The sequence below is a fragment of the Jaculus jaculus genome, chromosome 17, assembly GCF_020740685.1.
Source record: "Jaculus jaculus isolate mJacJac1 chromosome 17, mJacJac1.mat.Y.cur, whole genome shotgun sequence".
Classification (NCBI taxonomy): Eukaryota; Metazoa; Chordata; class Mammalia; order Rodentia; family Dipodidae; genus Jaculus; species Jaculus jaculus.
This window is the reverse complement of record NC_059118.1, coordinates 11,560,239-11,580,135: the sequence shown is the minus strand read 5'-3', so window position 1 is coordinate 11,580,135 and position 19,897 is coordinate 11,560,239. Positions and strand designations below refer to the sequence as shown.

The window sequence follows — 19,897 nt, the reverse complement described above, 5'->3', positions numbered from 1 at the left end:
ACCCACACAAGTCAGATGTACAAGGTGGCACATGCGTCTGGAGTTGGTTTGCATTGGCATAATCACTTTCTATCTCTCTCTCAAATAAAATATTTAAAAAAATAAGATTTAGGGCTGGAGAGATGGCTTAGTGGTTAAGCACTTGCCTGTGAAGCCTAAGGACCCCAGTTCGAGGCTCGATTCCCCAGTACCCCCATAAGCCAGGTGCACAAGGTGACCCATGCATCTGGAGTTCATTCGCAGTGGCTGGAGGCCCTGAAGTGCCCATTCTCTTGCTCTCTCTCTCTGCGTCTTTCTCTATCTCTCTCTCTCAAATAAATAAATAAAATATTTTAAAAATAAGATTTAAAAGACAGTTAAGAGGTAGAAAAATTAAAAATAAACAGTAATTTTCAAAAAGCAGCTGGGGAGTAGGAGGCTGGAGAGGTGGCTTAGCTGTTAAGGCCCTTGCCTGCAAAGCCTAAGGATCCAAAAGACCCAAGTTCAACTCCCTATACCCATGTAAACGAGATGTACAAAGTGGCACATGCCTCTGGAGTTCATCTGCAGTGCCTAGAGGCCCTGTCACACCCATTCTTTCTGTCTTTCTATCTCCCCCCAACCTCATATAAATAAATGTGTTTTTTTTAAAGCAGCCCGGATATGGTGGTGTATGCCTTTAATCCAGCCTAGGGAGGCACAGGTAGGAGGATAACCATGAGTTCCAGGCCACTGTGGGCTGGAGGGAGACCCTACCTTGAGAAACCCAAAAAAGGAAAAAATGAATCCATCTCTCTTCCGTAAGTAACAAATCTTACTGAGTTCTATATTCTATCAGTCATAATACAGATTAACAGAATATTGTGATTTGTTTAGAGAAGTCTCAAAGTACCAGAAATGCTTTCTAACACACCAGTAGGCAATTTTGAGTTCTGCTACGTGGAAGGTCACTGGGTACACAACCCAAGCACTGCCTCTCTCTCTGCCTGCGACAGCAAGCCTGGCCGAGGGGTGAGCCAGAGTGAGCCACCTCAACACGGCTCCCTGGAGCCCGTCACCAGCTGTTCAACCAACTGTCAGCAAAGGGACTCTACGTTTCCGCCTCTCAAAGTGCCAAGGATGTCACCACACCCTCCAGCACCTGCCATATGGCAGCCACACCAGTGAACAGGTGTTGAAGGGAGGAATCTCGTTAATGCTCTGAATGTAGCTGAATGGAACTGTGACTCTTGAAGGCTGGAAAGCATCACTGCTCTTGATGCCACCACCCCCGTTCTGAGCCAGCTTTTCCTCAGCTGCTGTCCTTTCCCACGGGCTCCTCTGCCCCCCACTCCTAATGAGCTCAGCAATAGTAGCAGACACAGTTCCAGACCAGCTATGCTAGGACTGCACACCATTAGTCCCAAGACTACAGACAGGAGGATTGCTGTGAGTATAAAGCCAGCCTGGCTACAGCAAAACCCTACCTCAAACAAACAGAGCTGGGCATGGTGCACACCTTTGATCTCTGCACTCAGGGTCAGCCTGTAGTAGAATGAGACCCTACCTCGAACCCCACCCCCCAAAAAAAGCTAACCTAGCTGTTTCTTTAAGTGACGACATGTACTTCTGGTCTAAGTTACTTAGGTAAAAGTCTGAGACAATTCTGCAAGTGTGAAAAGATAAGGAGGATTTTAACTGGAAAGATAACATACCAAAAGGTTCTATGAACTGATAAAGCTTTTCCCCAACAGATATGGCCTCCGTGTACTGCCGCAGGTGGCACAGGATGACTGCTTGATTGTAATACAGCATGCTGTTCTCCACATCATCCAGGCCGTCCATTTCTTCCACAGCTGAATGGACCTATAAAGCAATCAGCGGGGAATGTGCTCTAACCGCAGTAAGTTATGAATAAAGAGCAAAAGTGCATTCAGCCGGGCACGTGGCACACCCTTATAAGCTTACCACTTGGGAAGCTGAGGCAGGAGGATCGTCCCAGGTTCAAGGTCATCCTAGGCTACAGAGTGAGCTCCAGGCAAGCCTAGCTATAGCTTCAGACTCTCTCAAAGTAACAAACATGAGAGTTCTGCGTCCCCGGGACCCCTGCTGCTGGCTTGGGGCGGCCTGGACCCTGCGTGCATGCTGCAGAAGCGGGCCTTTTGTTCTGGCTTCCTGACTGACCAGCCCCTGGGCCCCCAACTCCCGGATACCCTTTGCCAAAGGGTGCACATGGAAAGGTAGCAATACCTGAGGGGATAAGCCACCCCTCGCATTTCAGCCAAGGCCCAGGTGAAACCAAGAGGAATTGGAGAGACAAGGAAGAGGAAGAGTGCTGCTTCCAAGGTGAGCCTGACAATCAGCACCAGGGTGAAGGAGACACACACTGAGACACACATACCAAACACCTACCAAAGCAGAGATCCAGAGGCTCCTAAGAGCTCACCACTGAGGGAGACTTAAAACACCCCCAACAAGGGCTGGAGAGATGGCTTAGCAGTTAAGGCATTTGCCTGCAAAGCCAAAGGACCCAGGTGTGATTCCCCAGGGCCCACGTTAGCCAGATGCACAAGGGGGCACACATGTCTGGAGTTCATTTGTACTGGCTGCAGTCCCTGGCACAACCATTTTCTCTCTCTCTCTCTCTCTCTCTCCCTCCCTCCCTCCCTCTTTCTCTGTCAAATAAATAAATAAGTAAAAACAAAGTATTAAAAAGAAAACACACGCACCAAGGCTCAGGGAATTTTGCAAAAGGGGGGACAGAAAGATTAATTTGAGGGTTGGAGAGATGGCTTAGCAGTTAAGACATCTGCCTGCAAAGCCAAAGGATCCTGATTCAATTCTCCAGGACCTACATAAGCCAGATGCACAAGGGGACACATGTATCTGGAATTCGTTTGCAGTGGCTGGAGGCCCTGGCGCACCCACTCTCCCCTTCCCCTCTCTGCTTCTTTCTCTCTCACAAATAAATAATAAATAAACAAATGGAGTACATTCTTATTTGGTAGATTATTCTGTTCAGGTCAAAGACCCCAAAGGAAACACATATACATCTTTTGTTTCCTAGAGTTTTTTGTTTGTTTTTTTCTTCAAAGTAAGGTTTCACTCTAGCCCAGGCTAACCTGGGATTCACTATGTAGTCTCAGGGTAGGCCTGAACTCGTGGCGATCATAAATGCATCTCCTGAGAGATGGGATTAAAGGGGTGTGCCACCCATGCCCAGCTTTCCTAGAATAATTTTATACAAACAAAATATCAACAAGTGTTTCAAATATATTTGAAATTCCACCATCAATATCATACAAGAAATCACATTTGCTTTCCTTAACTATTTATATCCCACAAATTAACAGAACAATTTTTATAGCTAAATTCATTTATCACCTGATTCTTCAGCTGGTTAAGTGTTTGTCTCAAATTATCTGTTGTTGTTTGATTACTTTTGAAAAACTCAGCTACTGCTGTATTCAAAATGATTTTATAATCATCTTTGTTTATATCTTGGAGACAGGCAAGGTGTTGCAGACAGGCATCATAATTTCCAGACTAAAAAACAAAATAAATACATACACATAGACATACAAATTACATGTCAGCTTTAAGAATGAAACATCATTTCGAATATATTTTACTCATTTTTAAATGTAAAATTTCTTTAAAAGATAGAATTCCTGTAATATTCTAAGTGAAGGTACTAAAATGATACTCATGTCAGTAAAACATCAGGAATACTTACTTTCTAACACTCAAGCTCTCACATTAGCAGATAACACACATATGTAGAAATAATAAATATACTGGCATTTATGTGCACATATTGCTGGCAGGTGAAAGAGGCAGAGGTTAGCCAGGAAAGAAATATAATTACTGTTTCAGTTCCTAGTAAATATATTTTGAATGTACATCAATTCTGCATATATATGGTCTGAAAATCTTTTTCTTTTTGATTTTCCAAGGTAGGGTCTCACTCTAGCTCAGGCTGACCTGGAATTCACTATGTAGTTTCAGGATGGCATCGAACTCTTGGCAATCCTCCTACCTCTGCCTCCCGAGTGCTGGGATTAAAGGCGTGCACTCAGCTCAAAGTTATTTATTGTTTGTTTGATGTCAGAAAAGATGAAATTCTGACAACAAACATTTGTTTGGACACAGAGCTGAACAAGGTCATGAAAAAGAAACAAACCCACATGTTCACAAATCTAAGTTTAAAACACTCCAGAAAACAGCAATGTGAGAGTTAGAACATGCTTACGAGAACAAACACTTGAGGACGGCACTTCCAGTCCTTTCACCATATTTAAGCTCAAGTTTTCTTGTTATTTTGTTTTGTTTCGTGTTTTTGGTTTTTCAAGGTATGGCTTCATTCTAGGCCACGCTAAGCTAGAATTCACTCTGTAGTCTCGGGGTGGCCTTGAACTCACAACAATTGTCCTACTTCTGCCTCCTGAGTGCTGGGATTAAGGTGTGCACCACCATGCCCGGATCAAATGTTTTTATTTTTTATTTATTTTGAGGTAGGGCCTCGTTCTAGCCCAGGCTGACCTGGAAGTCACTATATAGTCTCAGGGTGGCTTTGAACTCACGGTGACTCTCCTACCTCGGCCTCCCAAGTGCTGGGATTAAAGAGGTGTGCCACCATGCCGGGCTGTTTTTTAATTTTAAGATGAGAGCTACTACTCTGTAAACTTAATTGCTGAATCACTACAGAATACAATGTATTAGTGTAAAATTCCCTTTGAGTGGTTCCTACTTGACAGTCTTCATTCGAGCAGATGAGGAGAAGCTGTTTCTTACCGTGAACGCCTGGAAAGCGCTGGTGGACAGCTCCTTCTCCTGGTCAGAGATCCCAGGGGACTGGCCTGCCCCTTCATGCTTCTCTGCCCCCTGATCTGCAAGCACACAAGGTTACAGTTCTTTAGAACCCCAAAGCCGTACAATGAGCTTTCCCATCTTTTGTCGTGGTCCAAGATGGAGCAAGAATCGGGGACCTGTGCTCTGGCACTGAGCCGCGCCCCAGCTGCTGAGTCTGGAGTCTTGCAACACTAGCTCCTCAGGCTGCTAGTCTCTCCTGGGAGCTGTTTTCCTCAGCCATGGGAAGTAAGTGACAAGCTACCTGCTGGGCACAACTCCAAGGTGTTGAAAAGTACAGAGTGCCTGCTCCATAACTGTGAGGAGCACCCATGTAAATGCCACGTGGGCATGGTGGCCTGTCCATAATCCTTGCAACTCTGGAGGCAGAGACAAGGGTCCCTAAGGCAAACTGGCTAGTTAGACTAACTGAATTGGTAAGCTCTGGGTTCAGTGAGAGACCCTGCCTCAGCGAAAGAGCAGAGAACAATCAAAGAAGATAACGTGCCAAACCTCACATATATGTTCTCTCTCTCTCTCACACACACACCCTACACATGGGTATACTTGAAAAAATATGAGGCCTGACAACGGGAGGTGGTGCTAACAATGTAGTTCAATTGGTAATGTGCTTTCCTTGGAAGCATACGGACCTGAGTCTAAGCCCTAGAACCCGTGTGAAAAGCTGGATTTGATGGCATGCACTTGTAATTCCAGTACTGAAGGGGCAGAGCAGGCAGATCTCTGGCCAGCCAGTCAAGCCTACTTGGCCAACTCCACGGCAATGAGAGACCCTGCGTCAAAATAGGGGGACAAAACTATTGTTGTCTAGCTAAATGGATCTAATGTACCCACCAAAATTCCCCCTAAATACTTATGTTTATGTCTCGCTCTCCTTTTCTTTTTTTGGCTTTTCGTGATAGAGTCTTACTCTAGCCCAGGCTGACGTGGAATTCATTCCATAGTCTCACGGTGGTCTCAAACTCATGGTGATCCTACTTCTGCCTTTTGAGTGCTGGGATTGAAGGTGTGTGCCACCACCCCTGGCCCATGTATCTCTTTTCAGACGGTGGTGACCACTAGGGAGACTCAAAACTCCAAAGTGCTAAGAAGTGACTTAGTTCAGCATTAAGTGAGACATTTCTATCATACCCTCCCAGACTCAGGGACCGCTGGGGACGAGGTGGTGGAAGGAATAGAAGAACCAAAGGAAGGGGAGGAGTGCTTTACAATGCAGTCTTCCAGACACACAGTGGTGGTAGCATTCATGACCCTGTCACAGTGGCTGACTTCCTACACAAAACGCATGATGGGAAGGAAAAAAAATGATGATACTAAAATAGAAGAGAGGCTAGTTAGAAAGAAGAGGTTCAGCAGAGAGATGATTCAGGAGGGAGGAAAAGGAGGGCGGTGGCAAGGGATTAGAATTATGGCATACTGTCTGTATGCGTGGAGGCTGTCAATAAAGAGTTAAAATATACTTAAAAATAAGGGACTGAGCTGGCCATAGTGGTGCATGCCCTTAATCCCAGCATTCGGGAGGCAGAGGTAGGAGGATCGCTGTGAGTTCAAGGCCACCCTGAGACTAGATAGTGAATTCCAGGTCAGCCTGAGCTACGGGGAGACCCTACATCAAAAAAAAAAAAAAAAAAAAAGAAAACACAGAAAAAATCCGTAAGTAAATAAATAAGTAAACAAAGGGCTGGTGTTCTTGCAGAATGACACTCAAGGCTGTCCTCTAGCCTCCACACTAATGAGTGCACATGAACCCATCCCACACAAGTTACTGAGCCAGGTGTGGAAGTGCACGCCCGTAGTCTCATTTAAGTACTACGTTATCCCCATGCAAGTTTTTCCTCAGCAGAGGGGTAAGAATGAAATGCACAGCAGCATGCACTTGGAATTCCAGCACTGAGGGCTCGGGAGGTGAAGACAGGAGGAATGGAGTTTGTAGGCCTGGGCTACAAAGCGAAGCTCTTCTTAGAAAAAAAGGAATGGAGAGCTGGCTTAGTGGTTCAGGCACCTGCCTGCAAAGCCCAACGACCCGGTTCAACTCCCCAGTACCCACATAAGGCCAGATGCACAAAGTGGCACATATTATCTGTGGCTTGTTTGCAGTGGATAGAGGCCCTGGTAGGCCCATACTTATGCTCTTACTGTTTCTCTCTCTCTCTCTGTACCTCTCTGCTTGTACATATTTTTTAAAAGAAAGAAAAAAAGAACGGCAAGGAGGGTGATGGGGCACATACACCACCACACCACATACAGTACATATACTAACATAGGAGCAGCAGAGACTTGCCGGGCCCTGTGCAAGGATGACATGCAAATATGTGACGTACTTTAAACCAACCAACCTCCTCAGGCCACAGGGCTGGGGAGATGGCTCAGCAGCTAAGAGCACAAGCTGCACAAGCATGTGGACTTCAATTCCCCAGTACCCTTGTGAAAAGCAGGGGTACATGCTATAGCCCCAGTATCCAGCAGGAGGGGGCAGAGAGAAGAAATGCTGGGCCCCCTGGCCAGTCAGTCTAACTGAAAAACAGCAAGGCCCAAGCTGGGCGTGGTGGCGCACCCCTTTAATCCCAGCACTTGGGAGGCAGAGGTAGGAGGATCGCTGTGAGTTCGAGGCCACACTGAGACTAATTACAGAGTGAATTCTAGGTCAAACTGAGCTAGAGTGAGACCCTACCTTGGGGGGGGGACAAATAGCAAGGCCCAGATTCAGTGAGAGACCTGTGTCTCAGGGAAATAAGGCAGAAGATACTCAGTGTCAAACAGAAAAGTCTAAAATTCCCCAGAAACAAAGCCAACTCCCACATTTAAAAAAAAAAAAAAAAAGATGGATTCTTTGGTTTTGTTTTTCAAGTTAGGGTCTCACTCTGGCCCAGGCTGACCTGGAATTCATTATGTAGTCTCAGGTTGGCCTCAAACTCACAGCAATTCTCCCACCTCTTCCTCCTGAGTGCTGGGATTAAAGGCGTGCCCACCATGCCCGGCACAAAAAAGCTGGGTTCTGGGCTGGAGAGATGGCTTAGCAGTTAAGCGCTTGCCTGTGAAGCCTAAGGACCCCGGTTCGAGGCTCGGTTCCCCAGGTCCCACGTTAGCCAGATGCACAAGGGGGCGCACGCGTCTGGAGTTCGTTTGCAGAGGCTGGAAGCCCTGGCGCGCCCATTCTCTCTCTCTCCCTCTATCTGTCTTTCTCTCTATGTCTGTCACTCTCAAATAAATAAATAAAAAATGAGCAAAAAAAAGTATTTTTTTTTTAAAAAAAAAAGCTGGGTTCTGAAGCTTCCATTTCTACATATACTTTGGAGAACAGAGCTCAACAAGAACCACTTCCATACCAGCCACCATTATTTTACCCACATACTTGTACTTAAGGATGGCAATTTCAATTTTTTAAAAATTTTTACTTATTAGAGAAAGAGAGAAAATGAGAATGGGAGTGCCAGGGCCTTTGGTCATTGAAAACGAACTCCAGACACATGTGCCCCCTTGTGCATCTGGTTTACATGGGTCCTGGAGAATCAAACCTGGATCATTTGGCTTTGCAGGCAAGCACCTTAACTGCTCAGCCCTCTCTCCAGCCTAATTTCAATTTTTCTTTTTTCTTTTTGTTTTTCGAGCTAGTGTCTTGCTCTAGGCCAGGCTGATCTGAAATTTACTATGTAGTCTCAGGCTGGCCTCAAACTCATGGCGATCCTACCTCTGCTTCCTGAGCACTGGGATTAAAAGCACAGGACACCACACCTAGAAAGATTACTATTTTTACTTTCTTTATTGGATATCTGTACAGTTGCCAAACTTTTTGGAAGGATTTGGAATTTACTTCTCTAAGGTTTTTAAAAGTTTAAAAACACTCGTTATTTGTAACTGCTGACTTCTTACCAGATAGAGTCTGCACATAATTCCACAATGTGTCCTTATTGATCCAAAAGTAGTCTCCGTTGCCAATTGAAAGTTCATACTTAAACTTGGCTCTCCTGCTACTCTGGCCCAATGGACATGGCTGACAGAGGCGTACAGAGCTCTTTGACCCACAATCCTTGACACTCTTTAAGCCAAAAGACTTCATTTCTAACCAAACAGATGCTTTTAGATTTCAACAAAGCAGAAAAAGAAGTGCACTGCCTTTTCAAAGCTGAAAAAGTCAGTTAACTGAAGGCACAAACATATTCCAGTACAGAATGCTAGCGATTCGAATCTGATTGGAGGAGGGCTACAAGCCTTGCTGTCAAAATACAGCCCCAGTGATGTGCAAGGTTAAGACTTTCCAAAACAAAAGCAACGAGAGCCCGGACTGATGGCACACACTGGAACACACACTTTAAATGCCATCACTGGGAAGACTGAGGCAGGAGGATCTCTGAGTTTAAGGCCAGCCTGGAACTACAGAGTGAATTTCAGTTCAGCTTGGGCTACAGAGAGACCCCACCTCAAAGGTAGCCCAGGCTAGCCAAACTTTCTATGTGCCCAAGGATGATTTAAGTTCTGATCCTCCTGCCTCCACTTCTCACTCAGTAGTCAGCAGACAGCTGACATTAGTGCATCTCGCACATAATTGTCACCTAAACAAGAAACCTGACCTCTCCAAACCCCACATATAAAATGCAGAGAAACAACCCATGACCAGAGGAGCTATGTTCTACAGTTCAGAGTCCCTAAACCACATGCCCTTCTCTTACAGCTGGACAAGAGCTAGAGAAACAGGACACACTCCTCAGAGCCCAAAGGCACCACTCTTGCCCCCCTCCCCCCGTCCCCATGTGTGTGGACACACCAACGTGTCTTGTCACTGCAAACTAACACCAGACACTTGACCACTTGTTGCATCTGGCTTACACGGGTGTCTTGGGAACTGAACCCAGTCTACAGGCTTTGCAAGAACGTGTCTTTGACTGCTAAGCCATCTTCCCACCCCCAGGATAAACAGATTATTCTTTTATTTTATTTGAGAAACAGAGACACTGGGTGTGCCAGGGCCTTCAGCCCTTCAGCCACTGTAAACCAACTCCAGACACATGCACCACCTCATGCATCTGGCGTATGTGGGTCATGGGGAATCAAACCTGGGTCCTTTGGCATCACAGGCAAACGCCTTAACCGTTAAGTCAACTCTCCAGCCCGTAAACAGATGTTTTTTGTTAAATTTTGGTTTCTCGAGGTAGGGTTTCACTCTAACCCAGGCTAAATTGGAATTCACTAAGTATGTAGTCTTAGGGTGGCCTCGAACTCACAGTGATCCTGCTCTGCCTCCCAAGTGCTGGGATTAAAGGCGTGTGCCAGCATACCTGCAGACTATTCTTAAACAGCAATACTGCAGTCTCCAATGTCCTGGGTGAAGCTTGTTCTCATGGTGTCTGGGTGTGGTGACCCAGGCCCATAATCCCAGCACCTGGAGGCAAAGGTAGGAAGACCGGGAATTTAAGACCAGACTCAGGTATACAGCAGTTTGAGGTCAGCAAGCCTTCCTCTTTTTTGGAGACACAGTCTGGAACTCACTATGTCATGCAGGAAGACCACAAGCTGTGGGCAATCCTTCTGCCTTCGCCTTCCCAGCACTGAGATTACAGGCATGCACCATCACGCCAGGCTGGCCTCCTGTGTTGTCTTGAGAGCTCTCTCTCTCTCTTTCTCTCTCTCACATACAGACTCCTGATATGAATGCCTTGATAGGCTGAGATGAGAACTGGGAACTCAAAAGCAATCTAGGCTACACAGCAAGGTCTTAGCTCAACAAAGAAAGAAATGTATCAGCTTTGCACTACTGTGCTTCGTTATGTGTGGACACAACCCATGAAGCCGCCACTGCTTCTTTCACCCTGTCTTTGGCTGACACCCTGGCCCTCTGAGACTCCTCTCTGCTTAGGAGTTGGCAGATCCTGTCCCAAGAAGCGAGGCTTTCTGCTTATCTACGATGCCCAACCAGTCACTAAAGTCTGCCAATTTCAATATGTCTCTTCTTATTACTTTATTTTATTTTTGGATTTTTCAAAGTAGGGTCTCACTCTGGCTCAGGCTGTCTTACCTATGTAGTCTCAGGGTAGATTCAAACTCACGGTGATCCTCCTACCTCTGCCTCCCTAATTCTGGGATTAAAGGTAAGTGCCAACATGCCCAGCAACATGCCTCTCCTACCACTACCCTAAAGTGTTATTAGCTGGCGTTAAAAAAAAATCAGAACCAAAGATTGTCTCCTTAAATCCTTTACCAGTCCCATGAATTAGACACTATTATCACTCATTCTACACATGGCAAAACTGAGGTTTAAAAACAAACATTTTAGGCTGGAGAGATGGCTGAGTGGTTAAAGGTACTTGCTTACAAAGACTTGACCACCTGGGTTTGATTCCCAGTACCCATGTAAAACCAGACATTCCAAAGTAGCACATTTATCCAGTGTTCATTCACAGCAGCAAGAAACCCTAGTGTGCCCATACGTACTTACATGCTTGAATTTAATTTACATTTTTGTGGTTTGATTCAGGTGTTCACCATAAATTTAGGTGGGCTGAAATGCTAGGATGCCAGCTGATGGCAATTTGGGAATTAAAGCCACCTGGAGGTATTTGGGGGCGGGCTTATGAGAGTTATAGCCAGCTTACTCTTGCCAGTGATTGGCACATTGCTGTTGTCTACCTGATGTTGGCGAGGAGATGATATATCCACCTTCTGCTCATGCCATCATGGAGCTTCCCCTCGAGTCAGTAAGCCAAAATAAACCCTTTTTCTCCCCCCACAAGCTGCTGTTGGTTGGGTGTTTTCTGCCAGCAATGTGAACCTGACTGCAAGTTTTTTTTTTAATTATTAGAGATGGGGTGCAGGGAGAGAATGGGCACACCAGGGCCCCTAGCCACTACAGACAAACTCCAGATGCACGTGCCACCATATGCATCTGCATCTGACTTATGTGGGACCTGGAGAATTGAACCTGAGTCTTTAGGCTTTGCAGGCAAGCACCTTAACCACTAAGCCATCTCTCCAGCCCAATTTAAGGTGTCTTTTTTTTTCCTGTGACTTTTTAAGGTCATTCTAGTCCAGGCTGACCTGGAATTCACCATGTAGTCTCCCAGAGTAGCCTCAAACTCATGGTGATCCTATTTCTGCCTCTCAAGTGCTGGGATTAAAGGTGCATGTCACCATGCCTAGCTTTTAAGGTTTTTTGTTGTTGTTGTTGTTGTGCCACTGCAAATGAACTCCATACACATGTGCCACTTTATGCATCTTGCTTTACACAGATACTGGAGAACAGAACTCAGGTCATTAGGCTCTGTAGGCAAGTGCCTTAACTGCTAAGCAATCTCTCCAGCTCCCAAGTTTTTTGTTTTTTTTTTAAAGAGGTGTCTCAAGCCAGGCGTGGTGGCGCATGCCTTTAATCCCAGCACTTGGGCGGTAGAGGTAGGAGGATCACTGTGAGTTGAAAGCCACCCTGAGACTACATAGTGAATTCCAGGTCAGCCTGGGCTAGAGTGAGACCCTACCTCAAGAAACAAACAAACAAGGCTGGAGAGATGGCTTAGCGGTTAAGCTCTTGCCTGTGAAGCCTAAAGACCCCAGTTCAAGGCTTGACTCCCCAGGACCCACATTAGCCAGATGCACAAGGGGGCACATGCATCTGGAGTTCGTTTACAGTGGCTGGAGACCTGGGTGCGCCCATTCTCTCTCTCTCTCTCTCTCTGCCTCTTTCTCTCTCTGCCTGTTGTTCCCAAATAAATAAATAAATGAACAAAAAAAATTTTGAATGGCTTAGCAGTTAAGGCACTGCCTGTGAAGCCTAAAGACCCAAGTTGGATTCCTTAGTACCCACATAAGCCAGACGCACAACATGGCACATACATCTGGAGCTCATTTACAGTAGCTAGAGGCCCTAACACACCCATTCTTTCTGTCTCTCAAATAGATAAATAAATAAAATATATATTAAAAAAAAAAAAAGCAGGGCTGGAGAGATGGCTTAGCTGTTAAGGCGTTGACTGCAAAGCCTAAGAACTCATGTTCGAATCTTTGGGACCCATGTGGCCAATGCAGTGTGCCAAGCTGCACACGTGCACAAGGGGGCACATGCATCTGGAGATCACTCACAGTGGCTAAGGCCCTGGCGCGCCTATTTTCTCCTCGCCTCCTCCCTTCAAAAAACAAAAAAAAAAAAAGTATACTTGCTAGGCATGGGCAGTGCACACCTTTAACGCCAGCACTCAGGAGGCAGAGATAGGACTGTGAGTTCAAGGCCAGCCTGAGTCTACATAGTGAATTTCAGATCAGCCTGAGCTACAGTAAGACCCTACACTTGGGGGGGGAGGGGGACTCCACTAGACTTGAAAATTTAAAGAAATTAGGGCTGGGGAGATGGCTTAACCGCAAAGCAAAAAGACCCAGGTTCGATTCTCCAGGACCTACGTAAGCCAGATGCACAACGTGGCACATGCATCTGGAGTTGTTTTGCTAGCAGTCCTGGTGTGCCCATTCTCTCCTGCTCTCTTTCTCTCTTTCCCCCTGTCTCTCTGTCAAATAAATAATTTAAAATTTTTTTAATTTAAAAAATTAAATACATACAACCTACTAAATTAAGCCAAGTTGAGACAAATATCTGGCTTTGCTACATGGTATCATAGCAGGAATATCTGTGTGAGGGAGTGATCACACTGTAAGATAGGAAGGAAGTCAAAGAGCAGACAAGGGTCAGGACTCCCCTCCACACACATTTTTTTTTTTTTCCGAGATAAGGTCTCACTCTGGCTCAGGCTGACCTGCATTCCACTATGTAGTCTCAGGGTAGCCTCGAACTCACAGTGATCCTTCTACCTCTGCCTCCCAAGTGCTGGGATTAATGACATACACCATCACGCCCGGCTACCCCACACTTTTTTGAGATAGGGTCAAGTTCAAGGCTCCAGCTGATTCTTCTGATCTTCCTGCCTTCACCTCCCAAGTGCTGGCATTACAGGTGTGGGCCACCACACCCTGACTAAGGCTTGCTCTTGTGGAAACAGCCATGAGAAAAAAGTTAATTCCTTCTAAAGACAACTGCATTAACCCAGTCACCCCGTCACCAGGCTCCCTCTCTCACGGGTCCTGTCAGCACGTCTTGTCATGAAGCTACATTCTTGCGCTCTTAACACAACCAATTTGAGGACCAACCTTCCCACACACAAACTGGGTATGTGTGTGCACATGCACACGCTTTTCAAAGTAGGGCCTCACGCAAGCCTAGGCTGACCTGGAATTCACTATGTAATCTCAGGGTGCCCTCAAACTCACACTGATCATCCTCTCTCTGTCTCTCTAGTACTGGGATTAAAGGCATGTGCCACCACCATGTCCAGCTCTATAAATTCTGTTTGGTTTTGTTTTAAGCATTTTATTTATTTATTTGAGAAACAGAAAGAGATAGACAGAGTGGGCACATCAGGGCCTCCAGCTACTGCAGATGAACTCCAGATGAACACGCACCCTTGTGCATCTAGCTTACGTGGGTCCTGGAGAATTGAACTGGGATTCTTTGGCTTTGCAGGCAAATGCCTTAACCACTAAGCCATCTCTCCACCCCCTCTTTTAAAATTAGATAAATATTTTTATTATTTTTTATTTATTTATTTGAGAGCGACACACACACACACACACACACACACACAGAGAGAGAGAGAGAGAGAGAGAGAGAGAGAGAGAGAGAAGGAGAAAATGGGCGCACCAGGACCTCCAACCACTGCAAACGAACTCCAGACACGTGTGCCCACTTGTGCATCTGGCTAATGTGGGTCCTGGGGAATCGAGCCTAGAACCAGGGTCCTTAGTCTTGACAGGCAAGCGCTTAACTGCTAAGCCATCTCTCCAGCCCAATATATATATATATATATATATATATATTTTTTTTTTTTTTTTTTTTTTTTGAGAGAGAGAGAAGGAGGCATATAGAGAACGAGCATGCCAGGGCCTCCAGCCATTACAAATGAACTCCAGACACATGTACCACCGTGTACACCTGGCTTTACATGGGTGTTGGGGAATCAAACCCAGGACTTCAGTCACTGCAGGCAAACACCTTAACTGCTGTGCCATCTATCCAAGCAATGCCTAAACCACCAAAATTCGTCTTTCCTTCAGGGTATTTGTCACAACCTGAAATCATACTTTTTACTATTATTCTGTTTGCATGCTTAATATTCATACATCATAAGTTCCATTAGAGTAGAGTCTGTCTCCTTCTGCTATCTAAAATAATGGCTGTGAAGCCGGGCCGATGACTCAGTGACTGACAGTACTTGCTGCACGAGCCTAACCACTAGAGTTCAGATCCACAGAACCCCTGTAAAGCCGGACACAGTGGCGCCTGCGCCTGCAATGGCAATGAGAGGCAGAATCAGGAGAATCTTGAAGCTCTAAAGGTGGAAATTGAGGACCAAAGTTGCAATGTTGCCCTCTGACCTCCACATCAGGGCTGTGGTATACACACATATCCATGTACACATACACACACACAAACACACATATACACACACACACGGCTACCAAAAGAGGTTGCTGTGAGAATATACTGAAACATTAGTATGACACTTTTCATATGGATTTTACATGCGTGCTGGGAACTTGAACCCATGCCAGCAGGCTTTGCAAGCAAGCGCCTTTCACCACTGAGTACTCTCTCCAGCCCATGAAGAAAGTCAAGGTTTTATTTATGTGCACCTGAATTAAAACTAGCTTTTAACTTCAAATTGAAGTTTATTTTTCAGTTGTTGAGATCAGGACTCACTTTAAATGCCCAGTGCACTGAGGTCTTTTTATTATTATAATTAAATTTTACTGAAGAAGTCCTGTCAATTAAGTTCCTTGCACTAAAACTTGAATGCCACTGAAAAATATTACTTTCTTGCAGGAAACATGCCAGACCTTACAAAAAAGTAGACTTGGAAAAAAAAAACATATTCCCTAATGGGGAAAATTGTAGGAATGGGCAATTAATCCACAGAGAAAATTATGGTGACTAAGTCATTCATCCTGAAGAGCTAGAGAAAAAGCAGGTAACTGACCAGAAGACATCTGAGAACAAGAGTAAGAGAATTAGGGCTAGAAGGATGGCTTAACGGTTAGGGCGTTTGCCTGCAAAGCCAAAGGACCCAGGTTCTAATCCCCAGGACCCAAGTTAGACAGATGCACAAGAGGGTGCACACATCTGGCTAGAAGCCCTGACGCGCCCATGCTCTCTCTCCCCACCTCCTACTCTGCCAAATAAATAATAATAATAATAAAGTAAGAATTACTGAAACTTGCCAAGTATGGTGGCCCACTCCTTGAATCCCAGCCCACAAGGAGGCTGAGGTAAGAGGATAGCTGTGAGTTCCAGGCTAGCCTGAGACTACAGAGTGAGTTACAGGCCAGCCTGGGCTAGAGCAAAGACCCTGCTTTAAAAAAAGAAAAAAAGGGGCTGGAGGGATGACTTAGCGGTTAAGGCGCTCTTGCCTGCAAAACCAAAGGACCCAGGTTAGATTTCCCCGGCACCCACATAAGCCAGATGCACAGGTGGCACATGCATCTGGAGTTTGGTTGCAGAAGCTGCAGACCCCTGTCGTGCCCATGCTCCCTCTCTCTTTTGTAAATAAGTTTAAAAAAATATTTTTAGGGCTGGAGAGATGGCTTAGCGGTTAAGCGCTTGCCTGTGAAGCCTAAGGCTCGGTTCCCCAGGTCCCACGTTAGCCAGATGCACAAGGGGGCGCACGCGTCTGGAGTTCGTTTGCAGAGGCTGGAAGCCCTGGAGCGCCCATTCTCTCTCCCTCCCTCTACCTGTCTTTCTGTGTCTGTCGCTCTCAAATAAATAAATAAAAAATTAAAAAAATATATATACATATATATATTTTTTTAAAAAAGCAAAACAAAAGACTGAAATTTCATACCTATTTAGTTTTGACAGTTCCTTTCACAATGCAACGCTGTAAAGAGCTCAGGCCGAAGCTGGGGAAGGAGGTCGGGGAGGGGGTTGAACTTGTGTGCGTGGGAACGACCTTCCCTTCATCTGCTTCCCCGCCCCCCCCAACACACACACCGGGCAAAGTCGAAGGGTCTGTGAAGCGGGAAGATGGGTTTCAGCCGCCTAGGCTGGAGTTCTTTGGGAGAGCAGGCACAATGCACTTTAAAAAACTATTGGAAAGCCGGGCGTGGTGGCGCACGCCTTTCATCCCAGCCCTCGGGAGGCAGAGGCAGGAGGATCGCCGTGAGTTCGAGGCCACCCTGAGACTACAATCGTGAGCTCCAGGTCAGCTTGAGCAAAAATAAATAAATAAAATAAATAGATCAGTAAATGAGAAAAAGGCAAACTCTTGGGCTTGGGGACCAGAGACCCCCCCCCTCCCATTAGAGACAGCTAAGGTAGGGGTGGAGGAGAGAAGTGACGTCCACAGTCAAGCGGCCCTCGCGTCTCCCCGCCGTACCCGCCCCGGGGTATCCTACCCGCCGCTCCGGAGCCCGGGGCGCGGGCGAAGCGTCTCACCTGCGGGCTTGTCTGCAGCCATCTTCCCGCCTCGGCTCGGGGTCTTCCCCGCAGGTGGCGTGGCCTCGCCTCGCCTCCCGCCGCCGGGCCGGCCGCGGTCCTCACACGCTCTGAGCCCGAGATGGCTTAGTGGTTAAGGTGCTTACCTGCAAATCCTAATGACCAGAGTTCGATTCCCCAGTGCCCATGTCAAGCCAGATGCACAAGGTGGTGCATGTGTCTAGAGTTGGTTTGCAGTGGCTAGAGGCCCTGGCATGCCCATTCTCTCTTTCTCCCCTCCCTCAAATAAATAAATAAAATAAAATTCAAATCTTGAGTGTATTTCTCTGGAGGGTTGCTGGTCTATTCCACTTTGTGTACTTCCTAGATTTGCCCATTGGAAAGGTCTAGAAACAGTGACTATCCCAAACAGCATAAAGGAGCACACAAAAGCCCACCAGGGTGTGACATTAAAGACTATTTCCAGCTGGAAAAAAAGAAGGAGTTTGAGGCTTGGCACGGTTAGGCACACTTTTAATCCCAGCACTCAGGAGGCAGAAGTAGGAGGACTACTGTGAGTTTGAGGCCGGCCTGAGACTACGCAGTGAATTCCAGGTCAGCCTGGCTAGAGTGAGACCCTACGTCAAAGAAAGAAAGAAAGAAAAACTAGAAGTCCATGTGTCACAGTCACCTTCTCATGGCTGGGACAAAACACCGGATCAACAGCAGCTGATGGCAGTTTACTTTGGCTTACAGTCTCGATGGAAGCCTCATGATGGTAGGGGAAAGCATGGCATGAGCCGAAGCTGGACATCATCGCTACCCCGGCAGGTGGGCAGAGCAGCAGGAGAGTGAGCTACATTATAGCAAGGGAGAGTTGGCTCTAACACCCGCTAAGCCTGGACCCCAACAACACACCTCCTCCAGCAAGGCTGTACCTCCCAATGCTCTGCCAGTGGAGAACCAAGCATTTAGAACTTGTGAGTTTGTGGGGGACACCTGATTCCAGCTACAACACCATGATAAAATCGTGGTTGCGCTGGGCGTGGTGGCGCACACCTTTAATCCCACCCAGCTTTTGGGAAGCAGAGATAGGAGGATCACCTTGAGTTCCAGGACAGCCTGGGACTCCATGGTGATTCCAGGTCAGCCTGGTCTAGCGCAAGACCCTACCTCATAAAAAACAAAAAATAAAAGAAAAAGAAAAAAAGAAAGAAAGAAAAAAGGCTGGAGAGATGGCTTAGCGGCTAAGGCGTTTGCCTGTGAAGCCTAAGGACCCATGTTCAACTCTCCAGATCCCACATAAGCCAAATGCACAAAGGTGAGGCAAGCACAAGGTCGCACATGCCTGCTAGGTGACGCAAGCTTCTGGAATTTGATTGCAGTGGCTGAGGCCCTGGCATGCCAATTCTCTGTCTCTCTCTCCTTCTGCCTCTCTTTCTGTCTATTAAAAAAAAAAAACTGGGCTGGAGAGACGGTTTAGCAGTTAAGCTCTTGCTTGTGAAGGCTAAGGACCCTGGTTCAAGGCTTGATTCCCCACACCCACGTAAGCCAGATGCAGAAGTAAACGCATACATCTGGAGTTCGTTTGCAGTAGCTGGAGACCCTTGTGTGCCCATTCTCTCTGTCTCTCTCTCTCTCTCTCTCCCTCTTTCTCTGTTTGTTGTTCTCAAATAAATAAAATAAAAATAACAAAAAAATCCAAAAGTATGGTTGCACTACTCCAAAAAAGACATTAAATATTTTTTCAATCAAGTATTTTAAAATGCAAATTTGGACTGGAGAGATGCCTCAGAGTAAAGGCAGTTGCATGCAAAGCCTGACTGCCCAGGTTCAATTCCCTAGTACTCACATAAAGCCAGTTGCACGAAATGGCTTATGCATCTGGAGTGTGGAGCGGCAGGAGGCGCTGGCATTATCATATTCTCTCTCTTATAAATAAAGCAATCAATCAATAAATAAATACAAATTTAGGAGTTGGGGAGTTATCTCAGTGGTTAAAGGTACTTGCTTGCAAAGCCTGCTACCCTGGGTTTCTGTCCTGGCACATGCTCATATTCACACTGTCATTCACCCTCCCGTGTGTGTGTGTGTGTGTGTGTGTGTGTGTGTGTGTGTGTGTGTGATGTTATTGTTTTTGATGTTGGGTCTTGCTCAGGCTGACTTGGAACTCACTAGGTAGTCTTGAACTGACCTCGAACTCACAGTGATCCTCCTACATCTGCTTTCTGAGTGTTGAAATCAAAGTCATATGCCACTATACCAAGATATGGAGATATTTTGTGTTGAGAGAATAGGGCAGGCTGATCACAGAAGCAAGGATTAACTACTTTGGCCGGTCACAAAGTTTTTCTTTTTCTTTTTTGTTTTTTTTGTTTTTTTTGTTTTTCGAGGTAGGGTCTCACTCTGGCCCAGGCTGACCTGGAATTCACTATAGAGTCTCAGGGTGGCCTCAAACTCATGGCGATCCTCCTACCTCTGCCTCCCGAGTGCTGGGATTAAAGACGTGCGCCACCACACGCGGCTATTTTTTTATTTTTATTTTTTTGGTTTTTTGAAAGTTTTTTGCTGAACTTCCAGAGGCCCAGTCTGTCCCCAGCCATTCATGCAGTTTCTCAGCCTGGGCTAGAG

At 46.2% G+C, this 19,897-nt stretch overlaps 1 protein-coding gene across 2 annotated transcripts in view; it reads right to left on the bottom strand.

Annotated features, from left to right (window-relative positions):
* The window catches only part of Cnot10 (CCR4-NOT transcription complex subunit 10), a 61,554-nt gene extending 44,150 nt beyond the window's left edge, over positions 1-17,404 (bottom strand). For both annotated transcript variants that reach the window (XM_045136896.1, XM_045136897.1), the window contains exons 1-4: positions 17,288-17,404; positions 4,753-4,847; positions 3,343-3,504; positions 1,674-1,824 (exon numbers count right to left, since the gene is read on the bottom strand). In XM_045136896.1, coding sequence (XP_044992831.1) covers positions 1,674-1,824; positions 3,343-3,504; positions 4,753-4,847; positions 17,288-17,309 — 430 coding nt within the window. In that variant the 5' untranslated portion in view covers positions 17,310-17,404. The remainder of the gene's footprint in view (positions 1-1,673; positions 1,825-3,342; positions 3,505-4,752; positions 4,848-17,287) is intronic.
* Positions 17,405-19,897: the final 2,493 nt, after the last annotated feature.